This window comes from Mauremys reevesii, linkage group 1 (genome assembly GCF_016161935.1).
Source record: "Mauremys reevesii isolate NIE-2019 linkage group 1, ASM1616193v1, whole genome shotgun sequence".
NCBI lineage: Eukaryota > Metazoa > Chordata > Testudines > Geoemydidae > Mauremys > Mauremys reevesii.
This window is the reverse complement of record NC_052623.1, coordinates 270,813,473-270,834,932: the sequence shown is the minus strand read 5'-3', so window position 1 is coordinate 270,834,932 and position 21,460 is coordinate 270,813,473. Positions and strand designations below refer to the sequence as shown.

The 21,460-nt window shown below is 44.3% G+C and overlaps 1 protein-coding gene across 4 annotated transcripts in view; it reads right to left on the bottom strand.

The window, feature by feature from the left end:
• Positions 1-447: 447 nt before the first annotated feature.
• The window catches only part of XRCC6 (X-ray repair cross complementing 6), a 61,233-nt gene continuing 40,220 nt past the window's right edge, over positions 448-21,460 (bottom strand). The window contains exons 1-13 of one of the 4 annotated variants that reach the window (XM_039491424.1): positions 21,306-21,451; positions 19,868-19,961; positions 19,456-19,568; positions 17,865-18,003; positions 15,498-15,752; positions 13,423-13,606; positions 11,012-11,198; positions 9,322-9,490; positions 6,896-7,057; positions 5,509-5,638; positions 4,058-4,158; positions 2,585-2,698; positions 448-1,175 (exon numbers count right to left, since the gene is read on the bottom strand). In XM_039491424.1, the coding sequence (XP_039347358.1) occupies positions 976-1,175; positions 2,585-2,698; positions 4,058-4,158; positions 5,509-5,638; positions 6,896-7,057; positions 9,322-9,490; positions 11,012-11,198; positions 13,423-13,606; positions 15,498-15,752; positions 17,865-18,003; positions 19,456-19,568; positions 19,868-19,961; positions 21,306-21,341 (1,884 nt within the window). In that variant the 5' untranslated portion in view covers positions 21,342-21,451 and the 3' untranslated portion in view covers positions 448-975. Of the gene's footprint in view, positions 1,176-2,584; positions 2,699-4,057; positions 4,159-5,508; positions 5,639-6,895; positions 7,058-9,321; positions 9,491-11,011; positions 11,199-13,422; positions 13,607-15,497; positions 15,753-17,864; positions 18,004-19,455; positions 19,569-19,867; positions 19,962-20,573; positions 20,703-21,285; positions 21,452-21,460 lie in introns of those variants that run through there. The other 3 variants (XM_039491434.1, XM_039491444.1, XM_039491415.1) reach the window with 3 other exon arrangements.

The following is a 21,460-nucleotide window of genomic DNA, read 5'->3' as shown; positions in this document are numbered from 1 at the left end:
CCCAGAGCCCTGACCCCTTCCTGCACCCCAACCCCCTGCTCCAGCCCAGACCCCCCTCCCACACTCTGGACCCCTCACCCTCATACTCCAAACCTCTGTCCCAGCCCTCATCCCCAACTCCACTGGGTTATGGGCACCACCAATTTTCTTCAACAAGGTCCCCAGAAAAAAAAAATTGAAAACACTGACCTAATGGGATGTCATTATCCCTCTTCAAAGGGAATACGTGACCTGATATTTAATGTTTAAGAGGAAACTACTTATCCTTAGCCTTTTTTTCTGTTGGCAATTTAGCTTTCAAAAAGGGAAAAGATCCAGGTTTGTTTTTTTTCTTAACTGCTATTACTGAGCACTAAATCATTTTCTGCCTATGCTATTATCAGTATATGCTGACAACTTTGATTATGCTTAAGGCAGAACAGAATCCAACTTGTTCTTGCATAATGATTTTGGTTCTGATAAGTTTAATGTGTTAATCAGTACAGTAAGATGCCACTTTTATAGTTCTTGTAAGCACACACACACTTGCGAGGTAAGCCTGATAGCAATATAGCACTATTTCATCCACCACCATACATTCTTCCACTTATTTAAAATGAGCAAGTTTTGTTGTACATGACAGCATCTCTTCTATGCCATTCCTGCTGTTCCAAAGAAGTAAGAGTTCCAAAACAAAGTTGCATTTATTCAGACACCAACAAGGCACAACAGTGTTCATCTGAATTGTAGGACCAGATTTGGGATGGGGTTTATTTTGCCCTCTGCTACCACCAGCAGAAGACACAATTGCTAAGAGGATCTATTGTCACCAAAAGGAAAAAATAAGTTTCCTTCCACTGGAGCCTGCAGCGTTTCATGTAGCGAAGGGATTCTGTCCCCACCCCCTCTCCCACCAGTACCAACACCCAGGTGAGCAGACTGAAGTTTTGAGCAGAAGAGAGTCACCCCTTTGTCATCAAAGTCCTTGGTTCCTGGTTAGAACTTGCTGAAATACTCAGTCAGTGCATCTAGAAGTTCTTGCTTCTTCCCACCACCTTTCAGCCCATAAACCCTGCATGCTTCCTTCAGAACAGGCACGGTGAATTTGCCCAGAGTGCCCTTCTGTACATGGCTCCTAAGCTCATCCTTGGAGACTTCCATCTTGGGCTTCTTCTCTGTTTGGCCAGCACCTTCTCCTATTAGAAAAAGAAATTTGGACCACAACATTAAAAGAACTGTATGTATAGGGAAAACACTGCAACACTTAATATGCCAGTCTAGTAACCAATAAGTAAGCAGTGGCTTAATAGCTATGTATAGATATGTGGCAAATTTCTAGATTCTGCATTTCATCTTTGAAGCAGCTGTATTGGTGAGTGATCAGAGGAGATCTAATAACCAATGTCAGTTTGGTTTATTGGGATGGTACAGGAAAAAAGGTTCTATTACAATACCAGTCTCTGAAGAGCAGTCCCATGCAGGGATATTATATTCACCTTATGCAGAAGGTGTGCTCTTCAAGTTACACATTTCAGCCAGTATTATTTATATGATTTTTACAAGTTACACATTTCTTTATATGTCACTAAAATCCAACCCATCAGTTTGTTTCAGGTCCCTAGCTTGTTTTTCTGTTCCTCCCTTATCTTTGTTTTGAATACCAGCATTCCAGGTACTGATCTGGGAAGGTACTTCTCTAGTTGGTACTAAGAGAGAACAAATTTCCTATCTGATTGTGCCAAATGCTTACTTCAGCAAATTCAAGGAGATATAGGATACTTAGCATAAGTGAACAGAATTAGGGCATTGGCCAGTTTAGGCTACATCACTGTTACAATATTTGTGCTTAATATTACTGGTGCTTAATGCATATTTAATACATACATATTTATATGCTGTTGACTAATATATCCTGGCTGGAACAGTTTGTGGCTTAATGGGAAAGATTCCATAACCGAATGACACTATGGGGGATTTTCACAGGGACAGCACAGCAGAATATAAAGTCCCAACATGGAATTTGGCTAGGACACCCTTGTTAACACCCCACTCTTACAAAAAGTCCCATGGAATCTTAATTACAATTGTGGTGTACAGCTAAGTTCATAGTGGAACACTGCATCGTTACTTTGAGGGAAGAAATCGCCTACTACAGCCTTACAAAAAAAATTTAGCAGCCCAGGCAGTCTTATTCATGATACGGGTAAATGAAAATAATAATAATAATAATGATTTTGTTGGCCTGTCTCAAAAAAAAAAAATCACCTCAAGCTAAATGAGCAAAAACCTTTAAAGGTTGCTCTATTTATTGACCCACATTACTTCCTGCTGCAAGCTGGGTTTTCCTTCAGAGATCTCCCATTCAAGAAATGATCCAATTTGACCAAACACTATTTCAGCTTGAGAGTTCTAATGAGGTCACAATCCCAGGTGGTATGACTCCATTTTGGTGTGAAGCCCATTGACAGTCTATCAGCGAGAGTGGTTTCATAACAGGTTTCTTTAAACCATGAGATAAACTGAAAAATGCAGACTTCTCAGCACACAGCTAATATGGACAGAATGCTGCATGTCACAACAGTGCAGGCTCCTCACCGCCACTCACCTTGTTTCCGCTTCACAGCTTTCCCCTCGGGATTGTAGTCAGGAGGGTAAACCAGCTGCTTAAACTGCTCCACCAGATCACCTAGTCTGTGGTTCATCGCCTCAACCTTGGGCTCTGACAGAAGAGAAATTCATACTCACAAAAACATAACCAAGCACAGGGAAACCTGTATGACTGAAAATGTCACCCCCATATTCCTGTGTACCGCAAGAGAGATTGTCCTCAGAATAACTATCATTCCAAAAGGCTTTGCAAAGATGAGAAATTAAATGCAAAAAGGTATGTTAATGCAATGGTAGTTACAAATTTTGAATGCACAAGAGTCAGGAAGTGAGTTTCTCGATGATACCATTAACTTATATTGTCCATGTGTAATGTCTTATTACTAATTAGACTTGTACATATACCTAAATAGGAAGGACAGACATGCTTATGCACAGACCAAATGGAAGAAAAAAATATAACAGCATGCTAGAGAAATAGGTATGCTGCAGCTTTTAATTCATCTCACTGTTATGTTAGGCTATCCCTATCTGTTTTTTATATTCACCTGTTGTCTTTTGTGTTAGACTGTAATCACTTTGGCGCAGAAATCATTTTTGCCGTGTGTATCCACTGTCTAACACAATGGGGTCCTGACTGTTGAATGGGATCCTTAGGCACTACCGCAATACAGATAATTTTAACACTTTTCCAGACATACAGAAAAACAGTGAAAAAAGTTACAGCTTTTCCTGGGAAAATTCTCACATATATGCTCTTACTGACCACAAGGTGGCATCATTCTGCCACTATAAATCCACTGGACAAGTCATTCATTCCATTAATTTATCAGAGTTAAATGCTAGCTAGACCTTTAAAGAAGGGAGTTTCAGGGAAAACAGCAGTTTTCCAGTAAGGAAACCTGTTCAATCTTCATTTCAAAAAGGTAAGTTATTCAGTCTCCTCTTTACTTTCTTTGGCCATGACTTTAAGACCTAATGAGGGATTTTTGGAGAAGAGAGTTGCTCCTGACATCTAGATACCTAGATTCAAAATCTAGGTTTAGGGCCAGTTTCTGCCTTCAGTAAGCACTTACAGCTTTCATTCACTTAAGTGAGAACTGCAGGTCTGTTCAAGGGCAGTATTTAGCTCTAAGTCACAAGTGACATGAGTTTCGTCTTAATTTAGTCCAAGTGGCCATTTGTACACTGCACAAAGTTAAACTGAAAGGGACATTTTATCAGGTACTTATTGGGGAGGAAGGAGTGTGCGGGAGGAAGAGAACTGAACCAGAATTACAAAATTAAAGAGACTGAAGTATGTTACTACCACCACACACTCTGAATTAAGTCCTAGCATTGCACAATGCTAACTGGTTTAAAAGCACAAGAAGTCCATTTCTGTTTTCTAGAAACACACCACCACCACCTAGAGTGAAAAAATCAAGTGGCCTCTACCCCCACCCTCTTTGCATCCACTCATCGTTCTCACGTGTCAGATCCTCAGCTTGTTCAGGCTCGATCAAGTCCAGTGCCAAAGCCTCCAAGTTCCTAAAATGCTGTTGCAGAACTGGATTCTCAAAGCTGTCGTTCCTGCCAACAAAACCCAGAAACATTCAACACACGTCAGGAGTAAGCTGAGCCCATAAATAGAACTACTGAGCCCCCAATTCAGAAGTCAATTCCCCATCCTCCACTGCACAATTAAGCATCTCCATCACCAGTGGTCCTTCGCTGAGGACTGGTTTTCTCTCAGATTTACTGCCTGCAGAAGTAGTCACCATGTCACTAGCTTAATAAACTGCCAACTTATTAATAAGCATGATGTGTATATGTGAAAGAAATGAAGATGGCATCAGCCCACACTTCAAAACCAGTTTTGCCCCTTTCCATGCAGCCAATATCTGAATACACATCCCCTTTAATGTGAGCATTATGAAGTTGATCCTCTTCAAGATGGAGAGGAATAACTCCCTTTAACAATTATTCTGTAGTACTTTTCATTTAAACATCCTAAAATGCTTGACTTACAGATAGATCAGACATGGATTCTCTCATGGTCACTGAAACATACTGCCTCTGGAACATGGTGTAATGGCCTGCTCTATGGGACATGTGTTAAAGGAGTCCCAGAATGTACTAGTACAACTGTTTAAGGCATGCTGTGTGGGGGTGGTGTCAAAATAGCTCCGCTACACATGTTAGTTTTTAGTTTATTAATATAGTGTCTTAGGCATAGCCCACTGCATGTGAATGTATGCCTTAAACTGCTGCAAGGACAAACAATGTAACAAACTAGTTCAGGCAATCAATCTCCCGGCAACAATCTCCTAGCTTAGTGCAAACACACCTAAGCAGAGTCCATTGGAGACCTATACCACAGCTAAATTTTCAATTAGCAGCTCAATTTTGGCCCCTTGAGGTAGGAGCTTTGGGGTAATTTCCAAATGTGAGATATTGCACCCTGGGATGGAATTAGGACTAATTCATCTTATCTAGACTTACACTGTACCCATCATTATGGTATCTGAACCAGTGCAGCTATACGTGTATTGGAGGTTTGACCAATGGGGCAGATATCACAGTGGATTGCACCAGATGAGAGCAGATCTTTAGGTCAGGTCTGGTTTAAGTTTTGCGGCCAACTATTATAATCAATACTCGGAAGCTGTCTGGCTTAGCTGTTGTATGTGGACACCATATTGTAAAAGTGCTGCATGATCAAAGCATTTAAAACAATGTCCTTGGAACACCAGACAGCCAAACAAATTCATTCAGAGTTAAGAAAAAGCACTCAAGTTGCATTATAAATTGCAGTTTCAGCCACCTAGTGCTTTGAAGTCTATGACTCTGTGTGCATACCACAGCTGCCGCTGAACACTGTACAATGCAGCAGGCGATAGCTTTGCGTTTTCATGCCCCGTGCCTCTGGCCTCCATTCACCTGTACTTGAACCGGAGCTTCTGGATTATTTCCTTCATTTTGTCCACCTGTTCGTCATTGGCTGGTACCTTTTCTGTAAAGTCAATTTTCCGTTTGTCATCTGCATAAGGCAGGAAAATGAGGTGGAAACCTAGACCAGAGAGAGACCAGAGAGCAGTTATCTGAAAGCCTGAACTCAGAACAGCATGTCAAGGGCAAGCCCAAAACGCTCTGCAGCTGGGTCGGCAGGAAAATTTATCTATGCTAGCCAGAGACTTATTGTATACAATCTGTCAATAATACACAATTAACTAGCATCTCTTCCCTTTTCATATATTTCTTAGGCAGTCTCTTTTCTGAAGAGCCAACATTATCTTCGGGGTATTCAAACAGCACACAGCACAGTGACGCCCCAATCCTGACTGGAGTCTCTGGCCACTACCATAATATAAATCAGTATCAATAATAATTAATGCTGCTGACTTTTGAGAGATACGATCTAAGTGCGTGAGCAGGAACTAAGGATTCTTGAGTTGTAATTCCATCGGACACTGATTCTCAGTGGAGTTGGGCAAGTCACCTGTCTTCTCCTGATGGAGTGATGCAGAAAACACTGATCCATCTCACAGTGGTGGTGTTGCTTCATGCATGTAGTGTGTGGTTCTATCCAATCTCTTCATAAGCATTAATTCCATTGTCGCATTATTTTTCTCCCCAAACTTCTCAACCCAGGGCTCTCCAATTATAAAAGCGAGGAAAAGCAGAAGGAAAATAATTTACCACTGCTCTTTCATAACACCTCCACTCAACTGGTACACAGTGACAATCAATAAATGAAAATCATCATCACTCACAACCTTCAGAAGAGACCAGGGACAGAACAAAATTCAAGGAGGCATAAGAGCGCTAGGTAACCAAGAGAGAGAGACATTTTTCCATTCTGATGTTGGCTACCTGAAGCAGTTAGCAAAGATGTGGGAGGGAAGGGAAACTGTTGCAGGCACATTGGACTTTCATGTTATTTTATCCTGGGCAAAACGGACACAAATGGAGGCTTTTAAAATATGTAGCAGGGCACAGTACACAGGTGCAACATGGCACAGCTAAACAAGGCCAATACCAGCCTTGCATCAGAAATCCATAGTAGCAGGCATTCATTTTAAATTGCCTCAACCGAAAAATTGTGGCAGACCTGTGCAAAGTAAATATTTCAGGTGAGCACCTGTGGCTAGAGACCAATGAGCTCCTTGTTCTGTGTCAGATTCCTGACATGCCCATCTCCTCTTTCTGCGAGTCACTTTCTCCCTAATCTTTATACTAGGCAGTATCTGGCAGGGATAGTGCATGTTCTCTAGCTGACAGCTTTTTTCATGCTGCAAGATGGAAAAAATGCAGTCTCTTCACATACCTGGAGGGGCTGTCTGCACTTTCTGTTCATCCAGCTCCTCTTCCTGTGGGACCAGGGCCACAAAATGGGGGGGAGTGTTCCGGCGGGGGGTGTACCTGCACAATGCCATCACCCCTTTGTCCAGGCACTTGGTCAGTAAGGCATTAAACAGAGTTGTACTCCCTGTGCAACAAAAGCCATACATCTGTCAGATTAAGAACCCTGCTCCCTCCTGGGACAGAGACACTTGACCCAAAGCATTACAGACCTTAGCATCTGCCATTTTTTGAATATACCTGCAATACTCCAGATGGAGGCCAGAAGAGGAGGCAGAAAAATAACGTTAACAGGGCAAAACTCTGAGATGACAACATGGTCTCACCTGAACAGAAGAGCAAGAGAATGCTGGTGATTGCTGGACTCACCAACATTTGCAACAGGAGATGGGGAAGAGAACGGAAGGAGATATCTGGCAAAGCCCCCGTTCAATTTGGATATATACAGTGACACTCTCTTGGAGGCCTAGCAGTGGTAGACGCAAGGCCCTCACTGCAGAGGCAGGGTACTAAGAATCTAGGTTGCAAAAACTCCATCCTCTTTCCAGACCAAACATTAGCTTTTATTTTCACCAGACACCTAACTCAGACTATGTAGTCAAGAGTCATGCAGGTGCTGTTCTGCTGGACCTAAATGGACCATAAGGCGTTAAACAAGTTAGCTAAATATCCACCTCAACAGCCCAAAACTCAAGGGAGTATGCCTTACATCCCATACCAGGAGCATTGTCTCAGATGCTGAGGGAGAAGGGCACCCTGTCCCACCAGAGCTCTTTTTAGTTGATGGCCTACTCTGTAGGTGAGAGAACTATTAACTACTTCACCTTAAGCACTGTTCACTTACAAGTTACAGTATTGCCTCCCCACCCCAACTACACACATAACATGGTGACGGAAAGAAAAAAGGCCCAGGTTCCAGCCCCTACAGTTACATCTGCTTATACAATAACCCAGAACCCCCAAATGCTAATGCATACATCCCTCCTTGGCATTGCCTTTGTCCTGCTTAGCTGATATAATTGCCACCTTGGAATCTAGATTTCCTACCCATGACCCCAGAGCTCTCTATTCTGGTCCCTGCCTTCCAATATATCTCAGGTTTCAAATACAGACACTACTATGAATGACAAAAGCAAACCTTTTGGGGGCACATTTGATCAGCTGCTTGTAGGTTGGAAATAGAACCCAGAACAGGTTCAGAAGCATAGTGGGGAAGGAAGAGAACATTAGCTGTGACTGGGGGAGCAGAGAGTGGCAGTTAAACCCACATTATTGCTCTTAAGATTTGGTACAGTAAGTCCTCACTTAATGTCATCCGGTTTGACGTTAAGTTGTTGATCAATTAGAGAACATGCTCGTTTAAAGTTGCGCAATGCTCCCTTCTAACGTTGTTTGGCAGCCGCCTGCTTTGTCCACTGCTTGCAGAAAGAGCAGCCCATTGGAGCTAGCTGGTGGGGGCTTGGAACCAGGGTGGGCAAGCAGCCTCCCTATCAGCTCCCCTAAGTTCTCTGTGCGGCAGCCGCCCAGCAGGCTATTGATTGCCGGGCGCTTCAGCTGTCCCTCCCCCCACTGCCGTGTGCTGCTCCTGCCCTCTGCCTTGGATCTGCTCCCAGGAGCCTCCTGCTTGTTGTGGAAGGGGGGGAGGGAGGAGGAAGAGAGGTGCTAATGTCTGGGTGTCCCCCTACCCCCACTCCTGTACCTCATCTCCACAGACGGGGGGGTAGACGTGATAGGGCTCAGGACGGAGGGAGCTTGCTGGCAGCAGCTGCTGTCTCAACTTGCTGATATACTTAAAAAGGCAGTGTACTTAGAGTGGGGTCAGTGTACTTAAAGGGGCAATGAGCACATCTCTCTCACACACAGTGTCTCTCTCTCTCTCACACACACACACACGGTGTGTGTCTCCTCCCTCCATTTGTGCTGTCTTGTAGAGTGAGGGGCTACATTAACAACATGTTAACTCTTGAGGGCTCAGCCAAGTGCTAGTTCATCATTTAGCAGTAAGACATTCCCTGGGAAATATTCCACTGTCTTCCTCCACCACGTCAACCAAGCTTCACAATCATCATTGCTGTGTACAGTATTATATTTTTGTTTAAAAGTTAGAGAGAGAGAGAGAGTTTTGTCTGGCAAAAAAAATTTCCCTGGAACTTAGCCCCTCCATTTACATTAATTCTTATGGGGAAATTGGATTGGCTTAGCATCATTTTGCTTAAAGTGGCATTTTTCAGGAACAGAACTACAACATTAAGCAAGGAGTTGCTGTACTGGGCAAGGGAGCAAACTACACTCTGTCCTATGTCCCTCTTAAATGATAGCTCTGTTCCACTCTTCTGTCAATTAGTTTGCTGTTGCACTGCCAGGTGGTCAGTCTCTCCCAGTTTTGCTTACCACTAATGAAGGACTCTTCAGGATAGATGAACTGGGAGGGCTTGATGTAATGGTGCTGTTTCAGCATCACCAATGGTTTAAAGCCAATCAGAACCAAACCTGGGGAATCAAATCGCTTTGCTTCTTCTACCTCCTCTTTCTCCAGTACAATCTGACGGTTCCCATAGGTCTAACAAATAGAAGAAAAAAGACAATTATGAGAATGGAGAGGTCACCCATTCAGCAGAGAGGGCATAAGCAGAATGGATTCCATTGTCCCTATGATGAAACATATGGGGGAGTGGCAAAAAGAGGACTGTGGGACTGGGGAAGATGATTAGATTACCCACCGAAGATATTTTCCAGCTCAAAGGAAAGATCTGTGAGATGTATTTCCATGCTGGCATGAGGAGAAACCAGCTCACTGCTGGTTAAAGCAAAATCCAAATTGGTTTCACACACAGGATAGAACAAATCAAATAAATTCAACGTTGACAAAGCCAGCAGTTTAAAAGGACTGATAGCCAGTCTACGTAAAGAGCAGTCTTGCTACTGCCCATAATGGAACATCTCTCATGCGCCTTTCGATTTCTCTAATCCCAGGTTTTTAATCAGCCATTCAGACAATTTAATTTTTATCTATTCATCACCAGTCCCCCTCAGACACACTTTGGATCCCTTTGCACTAGTTTCCATGGTACTCCATGGCATTCAGTGTAGGACCTGGCAGGATGGTTTATGGAGGAAGTTTGGGCGTGAATGACTAAGAAAATCTGCTTCAGCAAATTCCCAGTAATGGGAGTGTGCTCACAACCCTCGCTTCTAAGCGGACATCTGCTAGCAACCTGGGGGTTGAAAGTACTGCTCTGTTTCATAGATCTGATTAGAACAGTATTTAATCTCCGTACTTTCATCCAGTCTACAAAAGGTCTGACAGGAGAAATGTTTGGATTTTAGCCTTGTGCTTCTCCCAAACACCTTCTGCTCTGAGAAATTGGTGTGTCGAATGACAATAAAATCCAACATCTTCAGCTAAAAGAAGGATGGACACAAAATAACTTTATAGTCCTATAACTCCTTCCATCCCGGAGCCTCAAAGTATTTTGCAGACCGTATATAGGAATCACTTATCCAGCCCTGAAATACAGCTACACCTGAGCATGGTGTACCATGCAGTACTACATGGCGGCAGGAAGAGTGAAGAATAAAGAGGGAATTTTAGGGATGCAGAGTGCAATTACCCAGGTTGGAAGTTAACTTAGACATTGGGATTCATACCCCTGACCTTATGGTAATTAATGATTCCATGATATTCTTTATAAGTGGTCAAAACCTCTGTGTTTAGATCATCAAGAAATGGCACCAGCAACAAAACAAGGGCTGCTAGTGTCATGTTTTCAGGATGATACAATTCTGATTCCGAAAGGACAGCACACCCTATAAAGCCCCAGCCTCACTTCCACTAATAGCTGTTTTCTCCCTTGAAAGCCTCACCCAAGCAATGACCCACTCAAATTCTGCTTAACTTATGAATGGGACAAAGACCCCTAAGAGGACAGAGGTGCAAACAGTACGAACAAGTGGTACTGTGCCTTTCTGCACATCATCTTAAAAGGCCAACAGAAAAATAAGCAGCAGGTTTATTCAGATGCTCAATGTCCTTGCAGGTCCCCCAGCACCAGGAAGAACAAGTGCGTAGGGAGTGCATTACCTGAGCCTTCTTGGTATCACTAGGTAGAAGCAAGCTGCCTGTCTCTCGATTAAATGTCCGTGTCTTTGTTTTCACAGGCTCATTGGTTTCCCGATAAAGTTTCACTGGAGATGGTTTGCAAGCTTTCTGGACCAGGTTGTAAACACCTACAGTGAGGGACAGGTCTTTGCCCAGATGGAAGTTTAACCTGGGTGGAAATAACAGACAGACTTCAAATTTCTAAATGGACACTTTTCATAAAGAAAGTCTCTCACATGACAGTCTATTCCCCCAGGTTTGCCTTTATTTACTTTCCAGCACCACCTGCATCTCTGAAACGGAAATATTACTTACCTTGCAATTCTGCTTCTCTAAAGATATTGTGCAGGATTCTCAGGCCTGGGTCATAGGTCTTTAACACAAACCACTTAGCAGAACTCACAGGTTCTCCATTCTTTTTACCCTTGAAGGCAGTTACAGTGAGGTAGAGCACAAGGCAGACCCACTACTGACAACTGTGCACCGCTCTCATGCTCAATGTAAATGCTGCTCTTTGACCTCTTCGCCAGCTCCTTTGAGCGAACAGGAGGCAAAGCTCACAGAAAAAGCCGATTAAAGACAATGCAATAGCAAAAACATGCCTCTGAGGGGAAAAGAAACAAGGCTTGAGAGAGATGGTAACCTACAAACTGAGTATAACAGTGAGAGGGTGAAACAAAGCATTTCCCTTCCTCTAAAGATAATGTCAGTATAGGATTCTCACTCCACAAGAGTTAAAGAGCTTGAGGGATGTCCCCAAAGGAGGGCAATAAAGTGTTGCTGAAACTAGCAGCAACAAAGTCAATGCCAACAGTGTGAATAAGGAAGGAGGTGTTATATAAAATATATATATATAAATTATATCCTTCCTTATTCACACTGTTGCCATTGACCTTATTGCTGTTAGCATTAACGCTACAAAGGAGTAACATACCTTGTCCAAGTACTATGTCAGAGGTTCCAGTCTGCAAAAAGGAATAGCAATCAGTGAGAAAAGCCCACACAAAACCTGGCCACCTGAAAATCTGGGACGACATCCTAAGAAGGGACTCTCTCCTGTTCCTGAACCCAAGCAATAATGCTTTAAAATTGCACGGAGAGATGACCATTTGTTTGCTTTGCAGACATCTGTGACTGAACCTTGAGGTTGGTTATGGCTGGAAACTTCCCTCAAATTGAGTGAGAGCCTTGGCTGGGTTGAAACTAGAAGTCTCTGTCAAGTCATGAAATGCAGACATCCAGTTAGACATGGTCTTTTCAGGTACAACACTGCTGATCAAACTAGTGCTAAACAAACAAACAAAAAAAAAACAACACCACACATACCACAAGAAGTTGGGTAAAATTTCTAACCGTTTCAGTCTGCTCCATACAGAACCTCCAGGGACGTTTTGACATCTAGCATATGGTGAAAGGCCTCCCCAGACAGGCACACAGTCTGGGGGAAAATGTTGGCAGAAGGATAGGTAGAAGTCTACCATCACCTTGAAGAGGAAGCTCGGATGAGTCTGCAGCATTAACTTATCCTTATAAAACATGGCATAAGAAGAATCAATCACTAGGCCCTTGAACTCACTCTGAGCTGAAATCATTGCCACCATGAAAATAAACTTCCTGTAAGAAACAAACTCTCACAAACTGGATGGTTCAGAAGGAATTTTCAGCAGCTTTGACAAGAGCACATTAATATCCCATAACACTTTTTAAATGCGAGTTTTCAAATGTGTTAATCCCCATAAGAACCAGAAAACAAGAGCCTGCAAAGACTAATGCAGGTGTGACAAGCTGAAATAGCTACCAAACATGCTGGAATGCAGTATGCTAAACTCAGACAGGTGAAGACAGTCAAGCAGTTGTGCAAAAGCACACTTCAGCCTGACTTTACCACAAATATTAACATTTTCTGGTTTGAGTTGTAGATTTTTTTCCAGTAGATGATTTCTGAGATGCCTGGAGGACATGAGTCCCATACTCAGACTACCATGTCAAGAAAAGGGCTCTGGGGTCAGGATGGAGCAAGGATGATTTCAGGCCACTCTCAGAATAGGCGAAGGCATGTGATGGCTAGAAGGGGCCTAGTTCACATTCTATTTTCTACTAGTGCGATCCTCAAGGATCTACGAGCTAGGAGAGTTCCATTAGTCTTGTGCTAGAGAGTTATGGCCCAGGAGTGAAAATACTGCTCAAATGGTGTCTTTACAGAACAATCCTTCCACATGAAGAAGGCTGGACGTAACCCCTTCCAGAGGCTGCTGATGCTATTTCAAAATCAGTTTGCATCCGACAAAGTGGGTATTCACCCACGAAAGCTCAAGCTCTAAAACGTCTGTTAGTCTATAAGGTGCCACAGGATTCTTTGCTGCTATTTCAAAATGTTGACATGTGGTACGCACCTGGACAAAGCACGCTTCTTTGTCTCCTTTGCTCGCACTTTCTTCATGAGATCTTCCAGCTTGCTTGAGGCATCAGTATGGACCCCAAGGTCTTCGTCCTCTGCTGTGTTTATGATGTCCCTGTAGAACAAGGAGATATCGAACCCCCCAGGCTTCTTCAGGTGCATCAAGTCAAGGACGATACCTGGGGGCAAGGTAGAAATGTGGGGAGGATCATACAAATTGATTTCTACTTATATTGGCATGTTCATACAATACTCAGATATTCCTTTAAATAGGAAAGGAAGTTGAAATGGACAGTCGTCCAAGAACAAGGAGCTGTCCTTTTGTTAAGAATTTTTCTTTTTTGGTAAGTGTTGGTTCTTGTAAGAAAGTAATTAATGAGAACTAGCCTGGTAGTTCTTTGCATCTAGTCAAGCAATGCAGCAGAGGGACCATGCTCAACTCCTACCTGGGAGGGAGTGACCCACTGTGGCCAATGCTCAAAGCAGCACTGACAGGCTCCCGAAGAAACTGCATCCACCCCATTCTTGTCCACAGGGAGAGGAGAGGAAGAGAAGATGGAAGATTAGAGAATCCCCCACAAAATTCTCTTTTGCCAGGTATAAGGGATAATGTCTTAAGGATGCTTGACTACCCTTAGGCTCTAGCACGCCAACTGAATTCTAAAGGAATTGGCTGTCTCAACCACTTGCTATGACTACTGCAACATCCTCCTTTCTGGCCTCCAAACATATTGCTTTCCTTCAATTCATGTAAAATACAGCTGTAACTGAAGGCAATTTCTGCAATACCCTTGAAAAACATTACTGAATTAAGTTAAAGTATCTCTGGAGTCCATTGTATTAAATACAAAGGTGATGTGTTATTATTGGCTTAGATTGTACGTAACCTGTCTGGAGGGGGAGAGGGAAGGGAAGAGATGTGATGTGAACCCTAGAAAGTGTTGTGAATGTCAAAGGACTATATTCAACAATGTGCCAGACAAGAATGGACTTTGGAGACTAAGTGTCAAGTGATTTGCTTGGGGAAATCTCTAGAGGGAAGGTGAATGCAAATTCCAACTTCCAATTACGCAAAAATACAGCTTTTTCAAGCTATGGCTTGAGGAGGGAACCATTGTCTACTGATTATCTCTTCCCAGAATCTCAAGATCAAAGGCCCAAGCTGTATAAAGGAAAGACTGCACTATTCATGGGTGTGCTAGTTCTGAGCTAAGTCTGCTGTGAACCGGTAGCCACAGAAAAACCCCTTTGCAGAGTTTTTAAGATGGATTCCTATCAGAGTCCTAGCTAGAGCTGGGGGGTGATCTCTTGTAAACTTATTAGAATGTACGTAGATTTTATTGTTTTTAATACAATTTTCTCTGTAATGCTTTCGCCTTAAGAAAAAATATGTTTGCTTAGAAAAAGCTGTGTGCTAACTTGTGACTGCTGGCAACTACAGCTGTTCATAGCCTCTGGTGAGAAAGCAAAGCACAAACACTGGCCTGTTTATGCACTCTAGCTTGCTGGGGATATTGCAGTATAAGCAGGGAACTGTGCAGGCTAAAAAAGACCCAGTCAGAAGGGAGAGAGATGTGGGTCTTCACCAAAGAGAGGTGATGGCTCAGGAGCCTAGAATGTGTGCCATTGCTGAACCACAGAGAGGGAAACAGATGCAGTTGCTAAAGTAATCCTCTTTGCCTGTCAATTTGATCATGTCACTCCATTCCTGTAAGAGCAGGGAAACAAGTAAGTATGAAGGGGGTTTAATTTCTATGGTCCCTTCAATCCCTGACCACAAGCCAAGACAAACAAAAGGGGCTTAATTAGTGCCTATTAACCACAAAAAACTGGACTGAGAGCCTCTAATTTAGCAAGGATTTTTACGTTTTGATTCAAATATTTTGAAGAATTGTCTCCAGAAAAGTAGCAGCCCAAAGCCCAGTTTACTCCTAGGCAATTCCCCAAGTCTGATCACATCATTCACTTTCCTCCAAGATTGCACAAAGCAGTTACTTGGTGTCTGCTGCAGGGAAACATCACTTACTCTTCATTAGGCTCAATTTCTAAATTAAAGGTGAAAATGCTCACCTGTGTCTCGAAGGTCAGCAGCTTTGGTCCTCGCCAGCTTAGCTTTAGTGCTGTCATGTCCATGAGGGTTGTCTTCATTGGTGAACAGCATGATTCTCTTGTGGCTCATTTTGAGCTGGACATCACTGAAGAGATTACAGCAGGCCCAGAGTGCCTCGCCCAGTGAGTAGTCAGCATTATGGCCAAATGACTCACGAAAGAGTGCTTTTCCCTGATCTCCCTTGTACTTATCCAACTCTAGCACTCTTTTGGCACCTAGATGGAAAGACAGCAAGGGCATTACTGGTTCTAGTTCACACATAAAAGCCAAAACCTGCTGACCATTTTTCCAGCCAGAGAAAACACATCGCTCCGTACAGCTGATGTTTGTCTAACATTTCACAGCATCTCCACAACATGGCCCTTCCAGCAGATGGGTAGGAAAAGTGTTCAGTGTCTTAGGGTATGTCTCCATAGCAACTGAAAAGCATGCTGCCAAACAGGAGTAGACATATACACATTAGCTCTGCTCAAGTTAGTGCCTAAAAATAACAGTGTGGCCACAGCAGCACAGGCAGTAGCTTGGGATAGCCACCCACATACATATGAGGAGGATCGGGCGGAATTCTAAATGGGCAATTAGCCACGTAGCTAGCCCAAGCTGCTGCAGACATACCGCTATTTTTAGGCATTAAGTCAAGCACAGCTGGCACATATATGTCTATCTGTGCTGGGAATTACACCTCCGACCTGTTGTGTACACACATCCTTAGGTGTATGGACCCACCGATAACCATCCTCGTTTTTCAAACTATGGACTTGCTCAAGTTGACTAATAGCTCCCTTTCTGCTTGTCTAGTGCCAGCTTCTCTCTCTCGCTTCAAAATCTTGCCAGTGATAGTGGAAGAAACTTTTACTCTGCAAGCACTGCTATTTGATCAGCTTTTTCGTATCTTGCTCTCTCACTGGATTCTCCATCTCTTAAGATCTCACCTGAAAAGGGATCCTATTCACTAATTTCCTACCCCCTCTGTTATTTAACTGCATACAGTTTTAGAATTAGTGTTCTGAGAGAAGATGCTATACAAGAAGAACTAAACCCTTCCCCCTCCAGGGTACACTGTATCCTCCAGCAGGCAGGAGTCTTTCCCCAATTCTTTTCCCCATTAACAGCCCATACCTTTCAGCTGCACCTTTGGGCCAAAAGAACAATAGCCCCCTCTGGCTCTGGAGGTGTGATTATTAGAGGTTGGTAGGCAGAACTTCCGCCATGATGCACTTTGCTTATAAGATGTGCTGCCAAGAAGCAGTTTGGGAATCAGACTTCAGACACACTCCTACCCTGCCAATACAGTAGCTAAAACAGAGCTGGCCTTCTTTCTCCATACAACATCCCATTCTCCTAAAAGTACTTCAGCATGAAGGCTAAGAAGTCTCAATGAGAAAGAAAAGTTAACAGTCCAAGTCCTTTGGAGAAACATCTGCTTGTTCTCCCACTCCTATTTACTGAATATTCCCACTAGATACAAAGCAATAGCTTTTAGATAAAATGCCACTTTGCCATGAAGATGTGCGTGCTTGGTTCTATTAACATCACTCTGGCTGGAAGCACTCACCTTCTATTTCCTGCCCTTTCCTCAAACAAGGAAATTACAATATTATCTATCTTATCTCTCTCCCCCTCTCTCTCTCTCTCTCTCTCCAGAGCCTCCCACATCTCACTCTGCTTCCTACATTTATCACAGTAACCTTACTCCTGCTGTTGGTTCTCAACCAGAGTTACTGTGCTGCGAACATTATTATTATGGACGTCTGAGACAGAATACCACTAGCAGGTCATCCTGTCCATCTCCTGTTGCAAATCAGTGTTTTATTTCCTTTATGTGTGGGGTTCCATATCTTTCTGTACTTTAACACAAGGCCCCATTTTATGGCCACTGCCCCCTTTAATTAAAGAGGACTTCTAGCACATACATGGTAAATTCAACAGTATAGCAGGTGCCTGACAAGCTTTCAAGAGTCTGGATGGGACTCTTGAAAGCCTGTCAGACACCTGCTGTACTGCTAAATGTACCATGTATGTGCTAGAAGTCCTCTTTAATTAAAGGGGGCAGTGGCCATAAAACGGGGCCTTGTGTTAAAGTACAGAAAGATATGGAACCCCACACATAAAGGAAATAAAACACTGATAGTGTGTGTTCTTTACCTGATTCAATAAGGAAACTCTAAGCAGGGAAGTTGCTACACCTATCAAAAATCCCAGCACAGAAAAACAAATTAAAATGCTACAATAACAGGCTTCTCTCTCCAAAGGGGACAAAAGGTGATAAAAGCATTGTACAAACTTCCCCATTTCCTCTTAAGCCTTATATGCCTATTATCTCTTACCTGGATTGTCCAGCTCCTGAAGAACATACACATGTTTGAAATCCACAGAATTCTTGTGTTTCTCAGTGCCATAAAACACAACACTCAAGAGGTCCCTGTCACTACTAATTATCTTGTTGGTGTACACATTCCGGATGCACTGAAAAGAGAAAAAAGCAGAATCAGTGAAAAAGAAGGGAGAAAGTTAGCTGAAAAACATGGTGCTAGAGTTCTACTTTTGGCAATCAGCCCTTCATAATGGCAATGCCAAGGGCTGCCACAATGTCTTGAGCCACATTTCATAACAAGTTAGGTACGAGATGTTTATGATTACATTTGAACATTAAGCACTTTTCATTATAACACATTTTCTACAGAAGAGGACAAGAGAAACACTTCCTAGAGATACTACTCTATAATACAAATTTATTCCTCATTTTGTAAACACAATTGTAGTAAGATGAGGCCCTGAAACAAACTCTTGTGTCAGAGGTCCAGTCTGAGGCCTGAAGCCTGAACTAAAGTACTTCCAGGCATTGCTAAGCAAGAGCTGGGCTGTGAGCCAGAGGCAGGCCCCACTCACAGAAGTTGGTGAGAAGAGGGTTGCTAGAAGCAGGTGCATCCACACATAAGGGCTAATAAGAGGAACTTGTGCCATCTTGGCACCAGAACACTCCACAGAGATAACGAGGAACAGGCCGGTGCCTCTTAAAGACAGGGTCAAAAGGACAGCATGATGGATAGATCTGTTTGAAACAACATGATCAAAGGAGGAGACAGCACCCTAATGAGCCAAGGGGCTGTACTTCAATACATCAGTAGGGACAAGTAATCTGTCCTATAACTGTATAAAAGTCAGTCCCGGAGTGCACATCTTTGTCTGGCCTAGGGGGCAGTGGAAAGTCCCGCCACTGACTGAGCCGGTCCATTGCCAGGGGGCACAAATTCGTGGTATGTATTGTAAAGTCTACGGGAAATTATTACTGTGCTTCATTTGACAATAAACCTGGCTCGGGTTCCTTCATACCTTACTAGAGTCTGTGGTCTTTGGGGGTTCTCTTGGGTTTGCTGTGTCAGCTATCTGTGCAGAACTGGGGCAAGCACACAGAGGGAACACGCAGGCAGCCGACTGTTATCATCCTCGAACAAGAGCAGAGCACCACACCGGTAGCTACTGACAACAACAATCACCACCAAAATTTCTGGGTTTGACTACAGATTAGGGATGCAAATATCGTTTAAATAGTTAACCGTTTAAACTAAATATTTTTTAATTGTTTAAATGGTTAACTGATTAAAGGGCTGCCCCAGTTAGGGCTAAGACTAATGATTACCAGTTAACCGGTTAACATTTTACTTCACTACTACAGATCAGACCTCTCCAGTCCACAACCACTGCTATTGCTGCAGAATGATTTCTGATTTTCACACCAGAGATATAGTGCTCTGATATCATGGCGATGAGAAATACATAATTAGATAAGGCAGTCAACTACCTACTTTAGCTATATTATAGTGGATAAGAAATCTGTATATAGGCAACCCGTGAAGCATGTTGAGATCTTTCAGTGTACAAGATAGAGATTAATAATGACCTAACACATGATCTTACCTGAATTGTCATATCAAAAGGAGTCCACTCGTCATCATCATAATATTCAAACATGGCCTTGGAAGCATCAACTAAAAAAATCAGGCTGTCTCGACCTGCATACTTATATTCCCCTGAAAAAAAAAATAGTATAGTCTTATAATTGGCTGTATCTTTTTTCCCCCCACTTAATGCACCCACCCATGTTATTTGTGCTTTGTAATATAAGCAAATGTAGGGAGTGGCTTGAGTAGCCAAAATGCATCCACAGGAGATTATTTACAATACAGAGGCTTGAAAGAACAAAAATAAAAGCACCTAAGGAGATCCTCAGAAATATGTCTGGAGCAGAGGACCTCATGCTAAGGGGAAGAAAGCAGGCACTCAGGATCACAAGCACAGAACACTTTTTGGTTAAAGGTCAACTTCTTACCACCAGTTTCAACTTCTTCAGGATATTCTTCCTCTTCCTCATCCTCCTCATTTTTGTAGTAAGACATCCACTCTGACATGGCTGCCACTGTTTGCTAAAAAGAGCAGATGAGGCAAGTGTTTGAACTGACCTTCAGTCTGAAGACCTCCAAATAACTGGTCACATGGTTTGGGCACTTCTTTTCAGTTGCTAAGGTCTAGTCCAACTTACAAATTAGATCAACCTAGCTACATTGCTGGGGAAAATGTAATGCCCTAAGCACGGTAGTTAGGGAGGCCTAACCCCCAATGTAGATACAGCTAAGGCTTGAGCTACACTACAGAGTTAGGCAGCTTACATCAACCTGTCTACACTACAACACTGCTCCCATCAATGTAACTCACCCATTACACCAACCTAATAACTCCGCGACAAGCACAGCGCTGTCAATATAGTTAGGGTGACAGTGTAGACATGGGTGTCAGGCCCGTGTGGGGCTCACAGCGCCCCACACAGTGAAGTCAGTGGAAGCGCACCGCCAACAGAGGCAGCGTAGCGCAGCCACGAACCCCCGGAGTAATTACTGCAGTGGCTGTACCGTGACTTAAGTTCGGTCAACCTAAATGTGTCGTGTGGAATAGGGTGACCAGCTGTCCCGCTATTTGGGGCTTTGTCTTGTCTTACCCCCGACCCCCAGCCCGATATTTCACACTTGCTGTCTGGTCACCTTATGTGGGAAGCGCCTACGCCCCAGCAGCGCAGCCGCAGCCTAACCCACCAGAGACGCCCCCGAACGTTACTGCCACGCAAGTGATGGCCGAAGCCAACCGCGCGCGGGGCTGAGCGGGACGCGGCCTGCAGGCGGCGCGCGGGCTCCCAGGCCGCTGTCCACGCCAGGAGCGGTTGGAGAATCCCGGGCCGAGAGGGGGAGGGGAGCTGGGCCACGCGCCCCGCGTCCCGGCAGCCAGCAGGGGAGGGCGCGCGAAGCAGCGCTGGCGGGATAACGGCCTGGCTGGAATTGCTGCTACCGCCCCCCCCCTTGGCCTCGTGCCAGTGGAAGCGAACGGGACACGCCCCCTCTCACTGGTTTCCAGCCCGCCGCGAGCGCCTCGCGCGGGGCGCCGCAACAGAGCGAGCCCCGAGCTGCCCATCAGCCGCGACCCGCCCTCCGATCTCGGGCAAGGGCACGGCGGGTCCCTGCAGCGGCAGCAGGAGGCCGGACAGGACACCCGCCCCGGGGAGGTGGGGCGCGAGGCGGCGGGAACATCTGCGGCCAGCCATAGCTCAGCGCCGCCCTGGCACTGGGAGCCCGGGGGAGGGGGAATTCATGGGCACTGGGTGGAGGGCCGGCAGCCCCCTAAGTGGGGGGATCGGTAGAGAACAAGGCGGGGCCCCAACAGCCCCTAAGGCAGCTCGGCTCCGCGCGAAAAAGCTATTACCTGGGCCCGTAGCAACTCACCGAAACCGGAAACACCGCCCCCGGAAACAATCCCATCCAATCCTGCGAAAGTGGGTGTGGCCTGAGGGAAACCACGCCCCCACGCGCTTGTTTGCGAGGAAGCCACGCCCCTTACATTCTACCGCCTCTCTCGAGCCGGCAGCTCCGCTCCAGGT